At 42.6% G+C, this 20,054-nt stretch overlaps 1 protein-coding gene across 2 annotated transcripts in view; it reads left to right on the top strand.

Annotated features, from left to right (window-relative positions):
- Positions 1–20,054, top strand: part of elapor1 (endosome-lysosome associated apoptosis and autophagy regulator 1) — a 109,632-nt gene that overhangs the window by 45,878 nt on the left and 43,700 nt on the right. For both annotated transcript variants that reach the window (XM_073030504.1, XM_073030503.1), the window contains exons 4-8: positions 2,724–2,871; positions 3,546–3,629; positions 11,088–11,193; positions 16,174–16,323; positions 17,560–17,648. In XM_073030504.1, coding sequence (XP_072886605.1) covers positions 2,724–2,871; positions 3,546–3,629; positions 11,088–11,193; positions 16,174–16,323; positions 17,560–17,648 — 577 coding nt within the window. The remainder of the gene's footprint in view (positions 1–2,723; positions 2,872–3,545; positions 3,630–11,087; positions 11,194–16,173; positions 16,324–17,559; positions 17,649–20,054) is intronic.

Raw genomic sequence — 20,054 nt, 5'->3', positions numbered from 1 at the left:
TCAAAGTATTTGGTATTATGCTGAATCTTCGCAAGCTTCTAAAGATGTAGAGGCACTGCCATGTTTTCTTGATAATTGTACTTGCATGCTGGGCCCAGGACAAATCCTCTGAACTGATAACAGTGAGAAGTTTAAAGTTGCAAACCCTCTCCACTTCTGATCCTTCAATGAAGTTTGGCTGATGGATCTCTGGTTTCCTCTTCCTGAAGTCAATAATCAGCACCTTGGTCTCGCTGACATTGAGTGAGAGGTTGCTGTTGTGGCACCAGTCAGCCTTCCTATATGCTGATCCACTGCCACCTTTGATTCGGCCAATGACCGTGGTGTCACTGGCAAACTGAAGTATGATCTTGGAGCTCTGCTTAGCCACACAGTTGTAAGGGTAAAGCAGGGTGCTAAGCACACGGCCTTGTGGTGCACCTGTGCTGATGGTGTTCGTGGAGGAGATGTTGTTGCCAATACGAATTGACTGAGGTCAGTAAGTGAGGAAGTCGAGGATTCAGTTGCACAAGGAGCAATTGAGGCAAAGGTGTTAAAAGCTTATTGATTAATTTTGAGGAGATGATAGTATTGAATGCCGGGCTGTAGTCGATAAAGAGCATCCTGATGTATGCACCTTTGCTGTCCAGGTTTGAGTGAAGACCCTATGAAATGGTATTGGCTGTGAACCTGTTCAGCCAGTAGGTATATCGAAGTCACTTCTAAGGCAGGAGTTGATGTGTTTCATCACCTATCTCTCAAAACGTTTCAACACAGTGGATGTAAGTGCTACAAAATGATAGTCATTGAGGCAGATTGCCACGTTCTTAGGCACTGGTGTGATTGAGACCTGCTTGAAGCAGGTGGGTACCTCAGACTGTTGAAGCAAGAGGTTAAAGATATTGGTGAACACTCCAGCCAGTTGATCAGCAAAGGTTTTTAGTACTTGGCCAAGTGCCTCGTCTGGGCCTGATGCTCTCCATGTGATCCCCCTTCCTGAAGGATGCTCTCACGTTGAACTCAGAAACCAAAATCACAGGGTCAATGAGGGCTGTGAGAGTTTGTGAAGTTTCCTCCGCGTTTTGATAGTCAAATTGAGCATAAGTGGCATTGAGCCCATCTGAAACGGAAGCCCTGGTGTTGCCTCTGTCATTTGATTTGACTTTGTAAGAGGTGGTAGCAGTCAAGCTCTGCAACAATTGTTGAGGATCCTTCATCGATTCAAGTTTCGTCGGGAATTGCCACTTCACCATGAGATGACTTTCCGGAGATCACACCTCCGCCTCTTGTACCTTCCTTGGCCACCAGACCCGAATGCCTCTGATCTGGCCCTCAGCAGATTGTGGATCTCATGGTTCATCCAGGGCTTCTAGTTGGGGAAGACTGAATGACTTTGTGAGGGCACAGTCGTCTGTAACTGTTTTTATAAAGTCTGTGACAATCGTGGTGTATTCATTCAGATTCACTGATAAGCCTTTGAACATGGCTCAGACCACGGGCTTGAAGCAATCCTGTAGCCTCTCCTCTGGCTCCCACAACCGCCTCTTTGTTGTTCTCATCTCTGGAGCCTTGCCCTTTAGCCTCTGCCTATATGCAGGTAGGAGAAGGACAGCCTAGTAATCAGATTTACTGACACGTGGTCTGTGTATGGAATGGTAGGCATTCTTCATCGTAGTATAGCAGTGGTCTAGTGTGTTGGGACCTTTGGTTCTACGGGTTATATGCTGATAGTAATTGGGTAGGGTTTTCTTCAAACGAGCCATGTTGAAGTCCCCATCTTTGATTTGAGATGCATCGGGGTGGACTGTTCCTTGTTTGGTGACAGCAGTATGCAGTATCTCGTGTGCCTGATTCCTGTCAGCCAATAGTAGTATGTAAACTGCAGTCAGGATTATGGAGGAGAACTCTGTTGGTAACTAGAACCATCGGCACTTGATCGTTGGGTGTCCAGGTTGGAGGAGCAAGAGTACAACAAAACCACCACATTGGAGCACCACAGACAGTTTGTCATGAAACGCAACCCAATCCACCCCCCACATCTTGCCTTTTCCGAATCATCAGTTCAGTCTACCTTGTGTATCGAGAAGCCTTCAGGCCCAATTGCTAAATCTGGCCTACTGGGAGGAAGCCATGTTTTGGTAAAACACAGAACTCAAAGGTTTCTCATTTCCCTCCAATACAGCTATTTTGCCCTTAGGTCCTTAATCTTGTTCTCCAATTCTTGTACATTTACTAACAAGATGGTGGGTAGAGGGGGTCTCATTCCTCTCTGTTTCAGCCTGGCTTGGAGTCCCTCTTCCTGCCCCATTTCTTGCCATGGTGATTAACCTTCATCCATGTAAAGGTGCCGTACCAGCTTGCATGAGAGTTGTGTACGCCGTCCTTCCGAAGATTGTGAAACTTGTAGTTCATTACGTTAGTTCAAAAGTACATTGCTTAACAGAAAATTACCAGCTGCAGATTGCAACAAGAATAATTCAAAAGTGGTATATTTGGAAGGAACTTCCGTAAGTAAGTTCCAGGAATTAGACTTAGTGATGATCAAGACAGCTTTATATTTTCAAGTTAGGATGGTGTGATTTGGAGGGGAAGGTGTCAGTTATCTGCTCCCATGCACCCTCTGCCCTTTTGTTAGGTGGTTTAAGATTGTGGGAGTTGTTGGAATACTCAGAGCATGTTGATTGACCAAGAGCATTGAAATTTATGCTAAATTTGAAATCTACATTTTTGTGAAATTTTGATAGGTCAAAATGGACTCCCCAAGGTGACTTCATAGCTTCCAACGCCGATGAATGCACCGCCATCCTGATGTACGCAGTGAACCTGAAACAATCTGGCATGGTTTCATTTGAATATCTGTATCCCGACACAGGAATATTCTTTGAATTCTTTGTAAGTAATTGAAAAAAAAAGACAGGTGACTATTGAATGACGTAGAGGTAATTTTGCATGTGCAGACAGTCTCTTGTTTCTGGATCAGAAAATGCAGTTAATGATTACAGTAGCAACTTCCATTTCTTTTTAGATGAAACTAAAAAAGGGTCTAAGAGAATAGTGCGAGAAGCAAATATAAATTCAGTAAAATTACAGTGATTTTGACTTTGTAATTTATTCTGGGGTTTAAAACAAATTGCTGCTATTGGAAAGAATATTGTTGTCCTTGTAAAACCCAGTGATTAATTCTATTCTGTAAGAGCAAAACTGGAAGTGTAGATTGCTGAAGTTTTGAGGACTCACAGAAAGTTTACAGTGTGGACGGAGCCCATTTTGCTCATCAACTCCGTACTCGTTCTGTGCAAGAGCAGTTCCACTGATCATGCTCTATATCTGCCCCCTTTGCAAACTCTTTGTCTCATCCACTTTGCTTTTGAATGCTGCAATTGAATGTACCTCCACCACTGACCCTGGAAGCATATCCATCATTCAAACCACTTACATCAACTTTTGACTCACTTGCCAATCAATCCTATGTCCTCTGGTTCTTCCACTGAAGTTTCTTCCATGGTCTTACTCCTCTGGGTATATTTCAATGCCACTAATTGAATGTAGTACTTTGTTCACCACAGGTTCAGAATGACCAGTGCCAAGCAACAGAAGATGAAGATAAATGGATGAAAAAAACAGAAAGAAATCAATGGAATATTCATATAGTATGTATATTAAATATATTCAATACCTGTTTTTACTTTCTTCCCTGTCATTTTCTAATTCTTAGAAATATTTCATAGCACAATAGAACTCTGCTCTCCAAGCACTCGGAAATCCTTGTGGTTCAGCATCTGACATGCTAGGTAATGCTCATCATACTCCCCTTGAACTTGTGGGGACCACAGCTTTCTGCATTCCCTTTTAGTCCACTGGGGCCCTGGTTTCCTTTGCTCCCTTTCAACTCACTGTGACCCTGGTTGCTGTATTCCCATTTCCCCCTGACCAGGCTGCAGATTATTGCACCCCTTCTTCCTCATTATTCCCACTCTCCGGGTTCTGGGGTCCCAGATCCCACGCTCCCTTCTGATTTACCTGGGCTCTGGTTTCCGGGCGCTTATGTAAATCACCATGGCTTTGGTTCCCACAATCCCTTTTCACTGCTCACAATTCACCATGGCCTCAGTGGCCCCTTTTCTAACCTTGAATTGTTGAAGAGTTAGAAAAGACAAGTAAATATGCTATGTGAAAGTAGTGCACCGGCTCTGAAATGATTTAACGTCCAAGGGTTAAAGAGAGTGCTTCAGAGTGCAGGAGAGAAAAAATTGACTACAAAGATTAACCAGTCTGTTCCAGTGGAATCAAAATTAGAACTTTGTGATTTAATGTTGAAGGGTTTAATGAGAGTGCTTCAGAGTGCAGGAGAGAAAAAATTAACCAGTCTGTTCCAGTGGAATCAAAATTAGAACTCTGTGATTTGTGTGCGCGAACTGTGCCAGTTGCATTGTATACTGTGTTTGTGCAAAATGATGATGAGTAAATTCAGGATTCCTGAGCTAACTGGAGGCATACTGACACCTCTGCTGAACAACTGGAAGTGTGTGCAAGGCTTGGGTCGTGAGAAGAGCTTTGCAGTGCCAAGTGTGTGCATTTTTGGAGGATGGGAATCCGACCACACATTTGAAGTTATAAAACTTCCTTCGTTATCCTTGGTCGTCACTCTTCATATTGACCTCCTTGGTAAGCGTCTTCCACTGATATATTACTTCCGCTCTCCTGTGCTTCCTGTGTCCTCTGATTTTCCACAAGTGTGCTCAGTGCTGGTCTGGGAAGTTGGTTTGTGAAGGGTCCCAACTTTGGAATAACTTTCCACAATGGTAAAGAATAATTAATATCATTCCTAATGGTGCAAGGGTATTGCAAAAATGCTGCCCTTTGCTGTGTTTCATGCAAAAAAAATGGCATTGGTTTCATTTGAAGAACAATAAATTCTTGATGTGGCTAAATGAATTTCAAGGCAGAGCAGCATTGGGATATATTGGTGCAGGTCCTTGAAACGCTACTGTCCTAGAACTTGATTTCCAACACAATTAAATTCCCAGACCAAGTTGTTTAAGCTCTACAACCTCAATTAAATAGGGCACCAATAAACATCTGACACAATTCTCAATTTCTGTCCTTTCTAACATGCTACTTTATTTCTTGGCCCAGATAATTATTTACATTGTAAAGCAAAAGTTATGGCGAGCATATTGGTAAGGTACAGCCAGTGGACACGGTGTTATAAGTGAAATAAGTACTTGCGCAGGTTTGAAAAATGCTTTCATGAACTACCAACTGTATACCAGTTCTGGAGACACCTACAATCAAACACCATTAGCAGAGAATCAAACTCCATGCTGGAATTCTTCTGGCCTCCAAAGGTTGACAACTTCTACTGTGAGAATTATTATCTTCTTTCCATATTGTTTTCCAAGAAAATATAGCAGGGATCAACAAGTAAGGCCGCTCTTGTATCTGTACAACTTAAATTTCTTGATGTGCTTTTTCCGCTGTGGAGTTTTTGGTGATTGAGCTCAATTAAGGCTTGCACAAAAAGGCTTTGAAGATGGTGCCAACAAGGGACACCTCGTTATGTGCCGCCCTGATGGGAACAATCAAATAGTCCCGTTCAGGATTGAAATCCACAGTCACAGCCAGAGGTACTTCTGGAAGCAACATTGTTTTAAGTCGTTTAAAAAAAAAAATTTTTGATACTCAAAATCGACAGATCCTGGACATGAGACGCAGGTCGTGAGTGCGGCTTCCCTTTAAGAAAAGGGAAGGAAAGCATGCTAGGCTGCAAGTAAGATCGAAGCAGAGAGGCTTTAGACCCCCCCATTCCCGATCATCGTGCTGCCGAACGTACAGTCTCTGTAAAATAAAACTGAAGACTTCAGAGCAAGGTTGCTCCACCAGAGAGACATCAGGAACTGTTGTGTACCTTGCTTCACAGAAACATTGCTATCTCCTGCCATTTCAGGTGCAGCACTGCAGCTCGATGGCTTCATCATTCACTGTAAAGACAGGACAGCTCAGACTTTTAAAGGCAGAGGAGGTGGAGTATGCTTTATAATTAAATCATTGTGGTGCACATACGTGGTGGGTCTGTCTCAGTCCTGCTCACCTGACCTGGAATATCTAGTGTCAAGTGTCGTCCTTTTTATCTTCGGAGGGAGCTTTATGCCATCATCCCGGTAGTGGTGTGCATTCCACCTCAGGGCAGCGTTAAGCAGGGACTGGAGGCATGAAACTGCACACCTTGATGCCTTCCTTATCATTGTGGGAGATTTCAGCCAGGCCTGCTTGAAGAAATCACTGAACAGCTACCACCAACATATCACAGAATCTGAGGAGCCAACACACTTTACTACTGTTATACCACCATCAAGGATACTTACCATGCCATCTCATGCCCAGACTTTGGAAAGTCCAGTCACCTGGCTGTGCTTCTTTCTATTTTCCAGAGACTAAAGACCACAGCACCAATGGTAAGGACCAAGAAGGTATGGTCAAGAACGACAGAGTAGCACTTACAGGATTGTTTTCAGTTGTACCGTGGAGAGCATTGTAACTGGATGCATCACCGTCTAGTTGGGAAGGGCCACTGTACAAGACTGTAAATGGCTGCGGAAAGTTGCAAGGCCAGCCAGTTCCATCATGGGCACTAGCCTCCCCAGCATCCGGTGTACCTTCAAAAGCCGATGTCTCAGAAAGGCAGCATCCATCGTTAAGGATCCCCATCACCCAGGACATGTCCTCTTATCATAGCTGCTTTCAAAGAGAAGATTCAAAAGCCTGAAGACACACACTCAACATTTCAGGAACAGCTTCTTCCCCTCCACCATCGGATTTCAGAATGGACAATGAGCCCATGAACACTTCCTTTATATTTTTCCCTCTCGTTTTGCACTACTTATTTAATTTATTTTTTATATGTACTTATTGTAATATATAATTTTTGTAATTACGTTTTGTAATGTACTGCTGCCACAAAACAATACATTTCATGACTCTGTGGTTAAGAAGACATGCGGTGTATTGGTCTTCATCAATCATGGGATTGAATTTAAGAGCCAAGAGGTAATGTTGCAGCTATATAGGACCCTGGTCAGACCCCACTTGGAGTACTGTGGTCGCCTCACTACAGAAAGGACGTGGAAACCATAGAAAGGGCGCAGAGGAGATTTACAAGGATGTCACCTGGATTGGGGAGCAGGCCTTATGAGAATAGGTTGGGTGACCTGATAGAGGTGCACAAGATGATGAGAGGCATTGATCATGTGGATAGACAGAGGCTTTTTCCCAGGGCTGAAATGGCTAGCACGAGAGGGCATAGTTTTAAGGTGCTTAGAAGTAAATACAGAGGAGATGTCGAGGGTAAGTTTTTTATGCCGAGCGTGGTGAGTGCGTGGAATGGGCTGCTGGCGGTGGTGGTGGAGGCGGAATCGATAGGGTCTTTTAAGAGACTCCTGGATAGGTACATGGAGCTCAGAAAAATAGAGGGCTATGGGTAAGCCTAGGTAGTTCTGAAGTAAGAACGTGTTCAGCACAGCTTTGTGGGCTGAAGGGCCTGTACTGTGCTGTAGGTTTTCTATGTTTCTATCTGCTGGTGATATTCTGATTCATTGACAACCTGATCAGAAAAGCGTAATCATCAATGTTAATGTGGCAGAATGCTGTAGCCGTTTAATTTACTTCGATATATCCTGGTTCACTCTGTCGTGTCAAACTTCCTGAGCTGTGAAAAATTCAATCTGTTGTTTACAAATCTATCACGTGTCCCAGGGAACTTTCAGGAAGGTCTCTCAGTGGTCCCGCAGTGGTACAACAGTCCCTCATACGTCCAGTGCTCCGGGTTCAATCCTGACCTCGGGTTCTGTCTGTGTGGAGTTTTCATGTTCTTCCTTTGATTACATGGGCTTCCTTGGTTGTTCCAGTTTCATCCCACATCCCAAAAGTATGCTGGCTGGTAGATTAATTGCTTATTGTAAATTACTCCTTGAGCAGGTGGGCGAAGTTGATGGTTATATGAGAAGGAATGGGTTACAGAAAAATATAGGGAAGATGAGATTACTCTGAGAGCTGTCATAGACATGGCCATCCTCACTTTGCACCTCCAGCATTATCATCGAAAGGTCCCTGCTCTGCACCGGCTACCAAACAGTCTTTCATTGTACTTCCCCTTCAGATGTTAGAGGCACCTTCCTCCTGTTTTGCTAAACAGTCCACATAACTGGAACACTGATTTGGTAACGCTGTAAAAACACAGCAAATCAACTATACTGGGATCAGGTTGCAGCTGTCAAAACACATAAAAACCCAGATCATCAGTCCCTTCCTCAAGTTCCAAATTTGTTGTCGTCTGACTGTACAGACACAACCAAATGAAACGATGGTCCGCTGGGCCACGGTGCACCCACACACTATATATTACACACAGCACATAAACAAAAATATTACTAGAAATAAGTTAATACAATATAATTGAAAATGCATGCAGCATTGGCAAACAGTAGGGTATACAGTATGCACTCAACTATTGCTGAGCCATCAGAAAATTTCTGCAAATGACAAATAGGGGGGAGGGAGACCCCGATTATCATCTCAGAGGCTTTAACTATCCTCTGAAGGGTCTTGCCGTCTGATGGTTTGCAGCCTCCGTACCACACAATGCAGCCAGCCAGGGCACCTGAGGCTGGTGCTCCTGTAGAAAGTTGTTGAGGGAGTGACTGTTGCACTCTCAGTCTCCTTTCCCTTTAGATGTTTATTTAATGCTGTTGGTTTGAAGGATTTAGGTAAGCTTGTCATTGGTAGTAATTTTGTGAAGAAGCAAGGTGTATGCAGTGGAAGAGTTGTGCTTTATAAATGGTATGGGGGAAGTGCTATGCAGCAGCATGGATTGCTTTGACAGCATTGTAGTCATTATCTCTCATCTGCCTCAGACACAAAAGGTATTGTCAACTGTTGCATTGTTCCTTGTCATGCTGGAAGACTTGAAGTTTAAATGAATGACAGTGTCTCCAAATCAATGCAGATAAGCAGGTATTAAATACAAGGAGGTTTCACAACATCATTATCTGCCCATATATTTTTTCTCTTCACCATAGCTCTTTAACTTTTAAGATCATCAGGATTGATAGCTTATTACAAACACTGGGATTTATCCTGCTCAATTATTCTGACAGTTTTTTTTATCCACTGGGAGGACTAATCAACCTTCCTAAGTATTAATCAGAATCAAATTCAGGTTAAGTATCACCTGCATATGTCATGAAATTTGTTAACTTTGCAGTAGCAATATAATGTAATACATGATAATATAGAAAAAAGAGTGTGTGCGTGTGTGTGTGTGTATTAGTTAAAATAAATAAGTAGTGAAAAAAACAAAAATAAAAAAGTAGTGAGGTACTGTTCACGGATTCAATGTCCATTCAGAAGTTGAATGACAGAGGGAAAGAAGCTGTATCTGAATCACTGAGACAGTACCTTCCAGTTTCCGTACCTCCCTCCTGACGGTAATAAGTAGAATAGGGCACGAGGGTCCTTAATGATGGACACCATATTTTTGAGGCGCCATTCCTTGAAGATGTCTTGGACACTAAGTGGCATGATTTGAATGCCAATCGATTTTTACAAAGGCAAATGCTTTTGAAAAGGCTGGCAATGTAAGGAATCACTTCAGGATCATCATAAAAGGGACATTACTTTCATTATCACCATTTCGTTATTTAGTTTCCATTTTTTTTTTAAAGTTCATGACCACAGACTGGAAGCTGAACTTGGCCTATTAATGTTACTCCTCAAAAGCCACTGATGAAGATTGAATATTAGAACAGACCAGGCGTTTCTCAACAGGCATTAGGACATGACTCAAGTAAAAACTGCAGTGGGGCTGGGAGATAATCCATTAGTTTTTAATAGAATATGTAACAGAAGTCATGAAATACCAGACATACTTAGTGGTTCAGTGAGCACCTGTGGGGAGAGACACAATGACAATGATTCAGATCAGAGCCAGTTCAACAGAACCCTGAAAAGTGAGTAGACAAGGTTGTTTCAGATTGCTGGGAGCTGTAGGGTTGGGAGAACAAAGGGACTGTTTGTGATAGTGTGCAGATCAAAGCTGGCAAGGGAAAAAATAACTTTAACAATTGGAGACAGATAAGAGAAAAAATGTAGATAAACAGAACCCAAAAGGTACAGCTTCATCTGATAGAGAGAGTTGCTGTTTACTTTTCTCTCCCCACAGACGCTGATTGACATTCACCAGAAATTGGACTATTTATAGCTGAAATTAATATTGAAAACTAAAAATGTTGAAAGATTTTTTGCTCATTGATATAATTAGTAGATGTGAGTAATCTTGGTGACCTTCTCTTCTGATTTTGTATTCACTGATCTTATTGAAAATGGTGTTGGAATAGGTTTATTGATGTGAAAGCCTTTTGTTATGTGTGTCTTCCAGGCAGAACTGTACTATTTATAAGTACATTAAAATAGTGAAGATAAACAGAATCCAGAATCTAATGTAGCAACTTCAAAAGGAGAACTGCAAGGGTCACAGTGAGGTAGATTGGGATCAAGGGTTCACCTTTAGCTCATAAGAACATAAGAAATAGGAGCAGGAATAGGCCCACCTGGTCCATCAAGCCTGCTCTGTCATTCAATAAGATTGTGCCTGATCTGACCATGGACTCATCTCCACCTACCTGCCTGTTCCCCGTAATCCTTAATTCCCCTACTATGCAAAAATCTATCCAACCTTGTCCTAAATATATTTACCAAGGTAACCTCCACTGCTTCATTGGACAGAGAATTCCACAGATCCACACCTCGTGAAAGGTTCATTCAGGAGTGTGATAACCGCCTCCCATAGAGTCATTTAGACATACATTCCAGAAACAGGCCCTCTGGCCCATTGAATCTGTGCTAATCCAGTGTTAGCCCCGTTTCTATTCTCCCCCACATCCTCATCAACTCCCTCCTACTATTGTGCAGGCAACATAATGAAAACCTTCCCCTGTAATCCTTAGTGATAGTGTCAAAGATATTGTTATTTGACTTGCACCAATCTTAAAAATTGTGTGCTGCTTGGTAGACCTCACTGTAGATTTTGTAACGTGCTGTCTTTTTCTTGGTAGGTCAATCTGAATCGTGGTAATAATGTCTTGTATTGGCAAACAACAAGGTTTTCACTGGGCCTGGAAATACAAAAGCCAGTTCTCATCAGAAACATTCGTATCACAGGTACCAACCCAATGAATGAGCCTTCTTTTAATGAGTGATGCAGATAATGCTTGGTTGTTGTGTGGATCTCGAACATATTTCCAAATTAAAGTGACTGGGAATTGAGCCGGGGGAATCTCAAGCAAAAACAATGAGTTGATGGTGGATCTCAGCAGGTCAGGCAGTAGAGATGGAAGGAACTGGACAATTGACTTTTCAGCACCAGACTCTCCATTTCGACCGAAAGAGTGGAGAGAAGATAGCCGGTACAAAGAGGTGAGGGGGAATGGGAATGCAGAGCTGCCAGGCAATAGGTGGTTCCAGATGAGGAGGGAGTTGGGTGGGGGAGGGAAGAAAGGGGAGAGCAAAAGAAAACAGAGAGTACACTGCAGATGCTGTGGTCAAAGCAACACATACAAAAAGCTGGAGGAATTCAGCAGATTGGGCAGCATCCGTGGAAACAAGCAGTCAACATTTTGGGCCGAGATCCTTCGTCAGGACTGAATTCTCCAACTTTTGGTAATTCCCTCCCTCTCCCTTCACCCATCCCAGTTTCACTCTGCCTCCTCCTCCAGCTGACTATCACCTCTCTCTGCCGCCTTCTACTACACAGTGCTTTCACCTTACATTCCTTCTTCACCTTTCCTGCCTTTCCCCTCCCCCACCCCTTGATCTTTCCTCTGATTGGTTTTTAACCTGGCACCCACCAGCCTTCTCCTTCCCACCCTCCCCCCACCTTCTTTATAGGGCCCCTGCCCCCTCCCTCTTCAGTCCTGATGAAGGCTCTCGGCCCAAAACGTCAACTGCTCGTTTCCACGGATGCTGCCCGACCTCCAGAGAGTAAAAGAAGGTGGGAAATGATACACAGAAGCAGAAAAGGGCTGCAGTTCATAGAATCTGATGAGAAACAAAAGTGAAGAGGAATCATATAGGGAGGTAAGGTGAGCAAATAGGAACAGCAGTGATTGGACACCCAATGGGAGAGGTGTGGGTGATGGGCAGATGGAGTAGATGGGCTTAGGTGAAATAACAGGGTGATAGGGGTCTGGGGGAAGTGGAGAGAAGTTTTGAAAATAAGGTGAATGTGAAAGAAGCTGGGTAGATCTGGAGGAGAGAGGAAAGGATGGGGAGATCAGGTTACCCGAAAATAGAGACTTCAATATTCATGCCAATCCACAGATCATTAAGGGAATGGGAAAGGAAATTGCAATGGCTTGCAACCAGGAGCTCCAAATTACCATTGTGGTCAAAGCACAGTTGCTTGACTAAACAACCACCTAGTCTTCACTTGGTCTCACCGATGTAGGGAAGGACACATCCAGAACACCGAATGTGGTAGATAAGGTTGGAGAAGATGCATGTAAATCTCTGCCTCACCTGGAAGGATGCTTAGGTCCCTGGATGGTGGTGAGGGAGGAGGTGCAGAGAGGTGTTATACCTTGCACAATGCAAGGAATGCTGCCTATGGAGGGGCAGGAATGGGTGAGGAGGAATGAGAGATCCAACAATTATGGAGGGAGAGGTCCCTGCAAAAAACAGAAAGGTTTGGAAGGGATAGAAGTGACTCGTGGTGAATTATTCCATCTGACTTACAGAATAAAGCTCCAGTGGTATACTTGGTTTACCGTATTGCTTTAACCAGATATGATGTGTTGTCTACTGGATGTTTATTGATGTTTTAATAAAAACTGGGTATGATAGTGCAGTCCCCATGACAACAGATTAGAAATATACTTACATTGCATTTGGAATTGAATTCCCTCAATCTTCTAATTTTTTTTTCATTCAGAAAAATACAATGACTGCATGAGAGAACATCCTTTTGAAACCTGACTGGTTTGCAAATATCCTTTAGACTAAGAATATACCACTTTCTTGGTCTGTTCACATGTATCCTCCATCACACACTGCAGGAGTTAATTTAGCTTTTCAGGTGTGTTAATGAGAGGTATGCTATGTCTAATTTATCTATCCATTTATACCAGGGGTTCCCAACCTGGGGTCCACAGACCCCCCACTCCAACCCCCTGGTTAATGGTAGGAGTCCCTAGCATAAAAATAACATTGAGAATCCCTGGTGTGGACACATGAAATCTTTTAATAAGCAGAAAAGCATTGGTAAATGTAATTGCTTACCGTTTCTTGTGCGGAGAAAGATATTGCCATGTTTTGTGTTTGTCCTGATAACTATGTTGGGAGAAAATTAAGTGACAATGACAGAAAATTCTCATGAGGCATAAACTCCTCTTTGTTAGATAATTGCCAGGTTTTTGTTTCAGATGGTGTTTATGGAAGATTTTGTTTTAAGTCTCAGATGTGATGGTGAAATGTGGCACTTGCTTGCAGCGTCTTTGAAGCATTCTTGGTAGCCATGCAGAATTAAAATGAAATACAGAATATTATTGCTAATCAGAATTTTATTGCCAGTGGCTACTTTTGTGCGTTTGGAAAATTGTACTGCCTATTCATAGCCACTTTCTATTCCATCATGGAAGGAACCTATTGGTATTGCACTCTGCATTTTCAGCCTGTGGCAGTTTCCAGCAATCAAATGCCAGTTGCTTTGCGCACAATTCTTTCTGATGCAATAATCCACTATTCAGAATGACATCAAGTCTTCAATTTTAATTCATGAACTCCTGAAGCAATGTAAATTTGAAGTGATAGACGAGAGTTATTTAGCACTTACAATAAAGCCATTCATCCAGAACTTAACTGAAATATTCTCTTTCTGCACAGACATTATCTGATTTTAAATGTAGGACACATATAAAGAATAAACAAAAAAATGTTAGGAAGATGAATTCATCTGTTTTTCTAGCATTGCCATCTTCACTAATCTTTAAATGAACTGGCCTTTGCATAGCAATAATAATACAAATATAATTTTGCAGTTACACATGAAAATTGTTCAGTCATGGTTGTTACCATTCAATATAAGGAGCTACAGCCTCAAAAGCTTTTTGACTACTTTATTTTCTTGCAGCAAACCTTCCAATTTAGCAATATTTTGTCATAATAACTTACAGGCATTAAGCTGTCTCCTGATTAGTGATGGCCTACTAATTCTGGACTGTCAAACTAGACTGGCATCTTTTCACTTGTAGGCCCCTCTTGTTGCAAATCTCAATTGCCTCTGAGGCCTGAGATGGTTTGAAAATTGGAGGATTAAGAACTGGGCCTCACGTGGTAAGGATCTAATAAGAAGTGGTGGTGGTGGGGAGTGAGTAGAAAGGAGAAAGATAGGTCAGAGTCAAAATACAGCATTATGATGTGATGACTTTTTTAATCGCAGGAATAATCAACAATGATCACTCCTAATACAACGTAGTACTAATTCCTTCACAGTGGTCCAAGTAGGATCTAGCATAAAGAATGGAAACATCCTGTGTGCAGTTAATGTGGGGAAATCACAACTGCAGCACATGTTAGTTTCAATCTCAAAATGTCTGACTTAAATCCCAGAGTAATGTTAAGAAGCTGTTGAATGTCTAATCAAATGTATTTTTTTTAAAGAACAATTTGTGGAGGTATTTTGGGGTGGGATTCATTTTACCTAACCAGGATAAACACCCAAGCTTTCCACGGCGGATAATTCAGAATTAAGTTTAAATTAACTTGGAGGTCAGCAATCAGCTGACAACAGTCACCACAAGCCCTTGAGCTGTTTTATCATTTGGGTTTCTCAAGGCAGGTAGTGTTCTAGAGTCATTTGACATAAGGCTGGTTTAAGCCTGGTTCTTTCCAGGTCATCTGCCCGGCTCTAGAAGATTGTAGAGAAAATATTCAGCCACTTTCCCATTTAAATAACTGTGTTCTGATTGATACAAATTGGTTGTCAATCCTGCTTTTCTTACAAATGAACAAAAGCCCTTGCAGTCAAGTCCCAGAAGCCAACTGTCAGCCTAATTCTAAATAACCCTTAAGAGTTACTCTTCGCCCAAGAGGCAAGTGGAGTATGAGACAGGCAGTTGAATGATGGTGCCATCAGAGCTAAAACTGATCCTGTCCTCAACTTCCCTCTACTGATGCAATCAAACACTAATAACAAGGCACAGGAAGCCTAAATGTCTTCCTGGAACACTGGAGCAAACTGTGGCTGTCCATCATTCATACCTGAGCCTAGTCCACAAAGTAGGTTGGAAAATTCCCACCTTTACAATTTAGTATTTAATGATATAGTACATTTACTAACTTGATTCATATATGCCTTGAGCTTGAGGGAAAATCAGGGAAAGATTTGAAGAGCCATGGGACTAAGACATGGTGGGAGGAGAGCAGCATGGGGCCAGTCAGGTAGATAAAGCAAGATGGGTACCTCATACTCATTGACAGTAGTCTGGGGCCTGCCACTGGAACTGGCCTTAACCCTTCAATGAGAATCTGCATTTAAGTTTGTGGTTGGTGGGGTGGAGATTCTTCTCTACCAAAGGAGGTGTAAGGCACTCCTCTCCACTAGCCTGCAGGGCACCCTCGGGCAAGGTGTAGTACCTGCGTAGCCCCATGTAAGGCCATGGGAGCAGGTGCTGGATGGTCGTATGAGCAGCTGGTGCATATCACAAGTCCTGATTATCTAACCACTTTCACCAGACAGACAATCTCTGAAGAGTATTAATAATGTCTGGGACAGCAGTCTTGTAAAGACACTGCCCAGAAGAAGGCAATTGCAAATCACTTCTGCAGAAAAATTTATCAGGAGAAATCATGGTCAAGACCATGATTACCTATATCAGGTGACACGGTACATAATGATGATGATGAGGTTTTGGTTGAGGCCCAGACCATCTGTTAACAAGTATCCACAGCAGAATTTTATGCATTATAATCAATTCAGTCTGAAACTATTTGCCGAAGAATTTCTATAGCAATGTACATTGGATTACTATATATGTTTATGTGCACATTACTGCACAAGTAGAAATCAGAGCTGCAGTGCAGATTGATATCAAACCTATCAACCTAACTTTCTCAGAATTCTCTCTTCCCATTTCCTGTTTTTAGGGGTGGCCTATACATCAGAATGCTTTCCTTGTAAACCTGGTACATTCAATTCAAACATTGGATCCTCTCGTTGTGACCTGTGCCCACGAAATACTTACTCTCCAAGAGGAGCAACCTCATGCCTAAGTTGTGCTTCAGATGAATATTCAGGTAATGTAGCACTCAGCCAGTGAAATTTAAGGGGAATGGTAGCCAAGCGGTTTTAAATATGGTTATTTCTCTAATCTAGATTTAAAAAGACAATTTAGTGAAATCGCAGTTGGTTTGCTGATGCTGTACGGGGAAGAAAACCTGTGATGTGGTTTATATTGGACCAGACCTACATTAGTGTAATTATGTCTTCTGAAATGGTGTCTTGTTAGCCCTTCAATGGCAATTGGCAGTTGGCCTTGCCAGTAATATCCACACCTTCTGATTGAATATACTGAAAAAAATATATTCCTAGCACACTAATTGCATTAATTCACCATGGCAGCTTGCACTTGCACTTGCACTTGCACTTGCACCATTATTAACAGCAGAAAATGACGTCACGACACAGCTGTTTGTCGTATGAATTGGCTAAGGCCTTAGCAAAATGGCATATGATTCACTGGCTCAATTAAAATCAGAGAATGTATACAGTATAAAGCCTAGAACTCTTACTCTTCACAGACATCCATGAAGCAGAAGAAAAACCCCAAAGAATGAATGACAGGAAAACCCCAAGGCCCCTCTCCTCCCCTCATGCACAAGCAGCAGTGTAGCATCAACCGTCCCCTCCACTCGTCCCGTCAGGAAGCATCAGCACCCACCTCACCCCTCAGCAAGCAAGCAACAGCAAGGTCCCCAGAAAGAGACCATGTTCTACCGTCCCACAAGAAAACATTGCTCACCCAACAGTTCAACAGACCACAGGCTCTCTATCTCTCTCTCTCTCACTAACAAGGGAGAGAGAGGTGTCACCCCTTCCACAGTGAGAGAGGAAACAAACAGATCACTGCTTTGATGTGGCAGTCCAAAGCGACGCTTATTCGAATTCACCCGACTTGAGAGCCAGCAGACTTTCCCCCAACCCCATCGGTGGGAGGGGGAGTGGGAGAGTTTGGGTGCAGAAGCCTCTGACAACTGCACCTGCTGTCTCATCAATTGGCAATGTCAACAAGGCAAAAAAATTAAATATAGCATGTAACTTTTTTAAAGGTGTTTCACTTTGGAATTTGAGGTGAAATAAACGATGTTACTATATAAATATGACAAGATTTATTCCTTTAATATGTAGATGATTGTCATTTTCTGATGGAGAGATGCCCTAAACTTTTCCGTCTCTCTCTTTGTAGTTTTGCATGATCTTATTTGTCAAATTTAGATCTAGTTTAGATTGCTTGTTGTATCTTTTCAAATTAGAACCTGGGTCAGGAACATGCAAGAAGCGTTCTCCGTGCTCCGAGAAGGAATATTTTTTCACACATACGCCGTGCAATGCTGAAGGAAAGGTAATTCCCTTGTATAGAAATGCGCCAGGTCTTATTTTAAATTGTTTCTGCAGATTGTTTACAGAAAAGGCTGTATCAAGCATTCTTGCACACATACTTTAAAAGCATTTTTTTAAATTATCGATTTGAGAGGTTTTGAGCCGATACAGTAAGAACATCATTTTATTGATTTGTATGTGGCACCTGTTCTCTATTTAACAAGTGTAGCGGCTTGATGTCTAACACATGCTCATTCCAATCTGCAAACCCAAAATGGACCTAGTAACAGTGTATTGGTTAGCCCTGGTGAAGTGTAAATCTGGGTTATCTGGTCAATTTCTAGATTTGCCCTTGAACTTGCAAGTTTCTGACTTGAAACTAAGGCTGCTACCATGAGCTAACACTGGTGAAGTGGCCCTGATGTTTACACGGAAGGAGCAGTGATGACTATTGATGGAAATCATGGGAAAACTGGCCAATGAAATTTAACAACACGTCTATTTGAGTCTGTTTTACTCTGTTTCCCGCATGGTATGGAAGGTAGCTGAAAGTTTAGCTGGCTGCTGGGTGAGCAGTGGGTTGACGTGTATTCAAGAACCATAGAGGAGAAAGAGAGAGTGCTGCATTGCTGAGAAGTGGTGAGAAGATAGGCCACTTGTCCAATACTGGCGTCAGATGATCGGGAGTGGAAAGGGAGGCAAGGTGCCAGCTGATCACAGACTATGGGAGTCACGAGGAGAGAGGCATTTCATGTTGGTTTAGTTTGGAAGTGAACCGGTGGAAGCGGTACTGTCTCTCTTTAATTTTTGGATCCTGCAGTAATCATCTCCCTCTCTACCAGCATTTCCAGACTAATGGAAAAGAATGGCTGGTGTGTAGTTATGTACCACAACTGTGATAGGGATCCTTGCTATTTCTGGGTGTGCACATAATGGTTGATCTCACCTGGTCCCTCAGTACAACCCTTTTGGTCAAGAAAGCACAGCAGCATCTCCAATTCCTCAGGAGTTTGAAGCAAGCAAGGCTCCCTCACCTCCCCCCGCCCCACTCCAACCAATTTCTACAGGGGCATCATTAAGAGGGTCCTGACCAGCAGCATCACCGCCTGGTGTGGGAATTGCAAGGCAGACAACTGTAAGAGAGACCCTGAGAAGATTATCAGGGCCTGTCCTCCACCCATCAGAGATACTTGTTCAGAGTACCGTGTACGCATGGCCCTTAAGTGTTGTCAATCGTCCTTCCCATCCGTCCAACAATCTCTTTGACCCCCTACCATCAGGCAGGACATACTGTAGCATAAGGACAAGAGCAGTTAAGGATGGGAAGCAGCTCCCTCCCCCAGGCTGTAAGACTACTGAACTCCCAGCCACCACCCAGGTCTCATCATATTTGAAGCGCCAGTAGCATTATGCTGTTTACTCTTAAACCTGTGTCGTAAATGCACTTTATTATTTGTAAACTTATTTGTGGTAATATTACTTTGTGCATTGCATGTGTACTGTGTTGTGCCCCTTAGTCTGGAGGGATGTTGTTTCATTTGGTTGTATACATGTATACAGTTGAATGAAATTGACCCAGACTTACCTTATCAGATATAGTGGTTTGGTAACATTTCCTCCTTTTAATACTGCAGTATAGCCAAACCGCTTCACCCATGAAGGTCATGTATTATTTTACTTTCTTCCGATTCTTCATTCTGCTTACTTACTTTCATAGTAGGCTATAAAGTTTTGCTTCTCAGTGCATGAGTACTCCTTTGAGTGGTCATATCCCTGATACCTCCCACAACCTCTCCCATTTGACTAGCTCTCTACACAAGGTGAAAAGTTCAAGTTCAAAGTCAAAATGAATTTATTATCAAAGTACATACATGTCACCATATACAATCCTGAGACCTGTTTTCCTGAGGACATACACAGTAAATCCAAGAATCACAGTCGAATCAATGAAAGGCCATCAGGACAGACAAACAATCAATGTGCAAATACAAAAGAAAAATAATACTCAATAAATATTAAGAACATGAGATGAAAAGTCCTTAAAAGTTCTGTGACAGGGCGAGTGAAGTTATCCCCTCTGGTTCAAGACCCTGATAGTTGAGGGGTAATAACTCTTCCTGAACCTGGTGGTGAGGATCCTGAGGCTCCTGTACCTACTTCCTGGTGGCAGGGGTGAGAAGAGAGCATGGCTTGGGTGCTGGGGGTCCTTGATGATGGATGCTGCTTTCCCGTGACATTGCTCTGTGTAGATGTGCTGAGAAATGCAGGATGAACTGAGTAAGAAATAAAACCAAATTGCATCAGAATTGGGCCAATCTAAAGCTAACATTACCAGAGCCAATGCATCCCTCTATTCCTTCGATATGTGCGTGATAAAGATAGAGGGAAATCATGCATGCCTATATACCACTGGATTAAGTGAAACTCC

This window comes from Hemitrygon akajei, chromosome 27 (genome assembly GCF_048418815.1).
Source record: "Hemitrygon akajei chromosome 27, sHemAka1.3, whole genome shotgun sequence".
NCBI classification, from domain to species: Eukaryota; Metazoa; Chordata; class Chondrichthyes; order Myliobatiformes; family Dasyatidae; genus Hemitrygon; species Hemitrygon akajei.
Note: the sequence above shows the minus strand (reverse complement) of the source record. Positions and strands in the feature narration are given on the sequence as shown.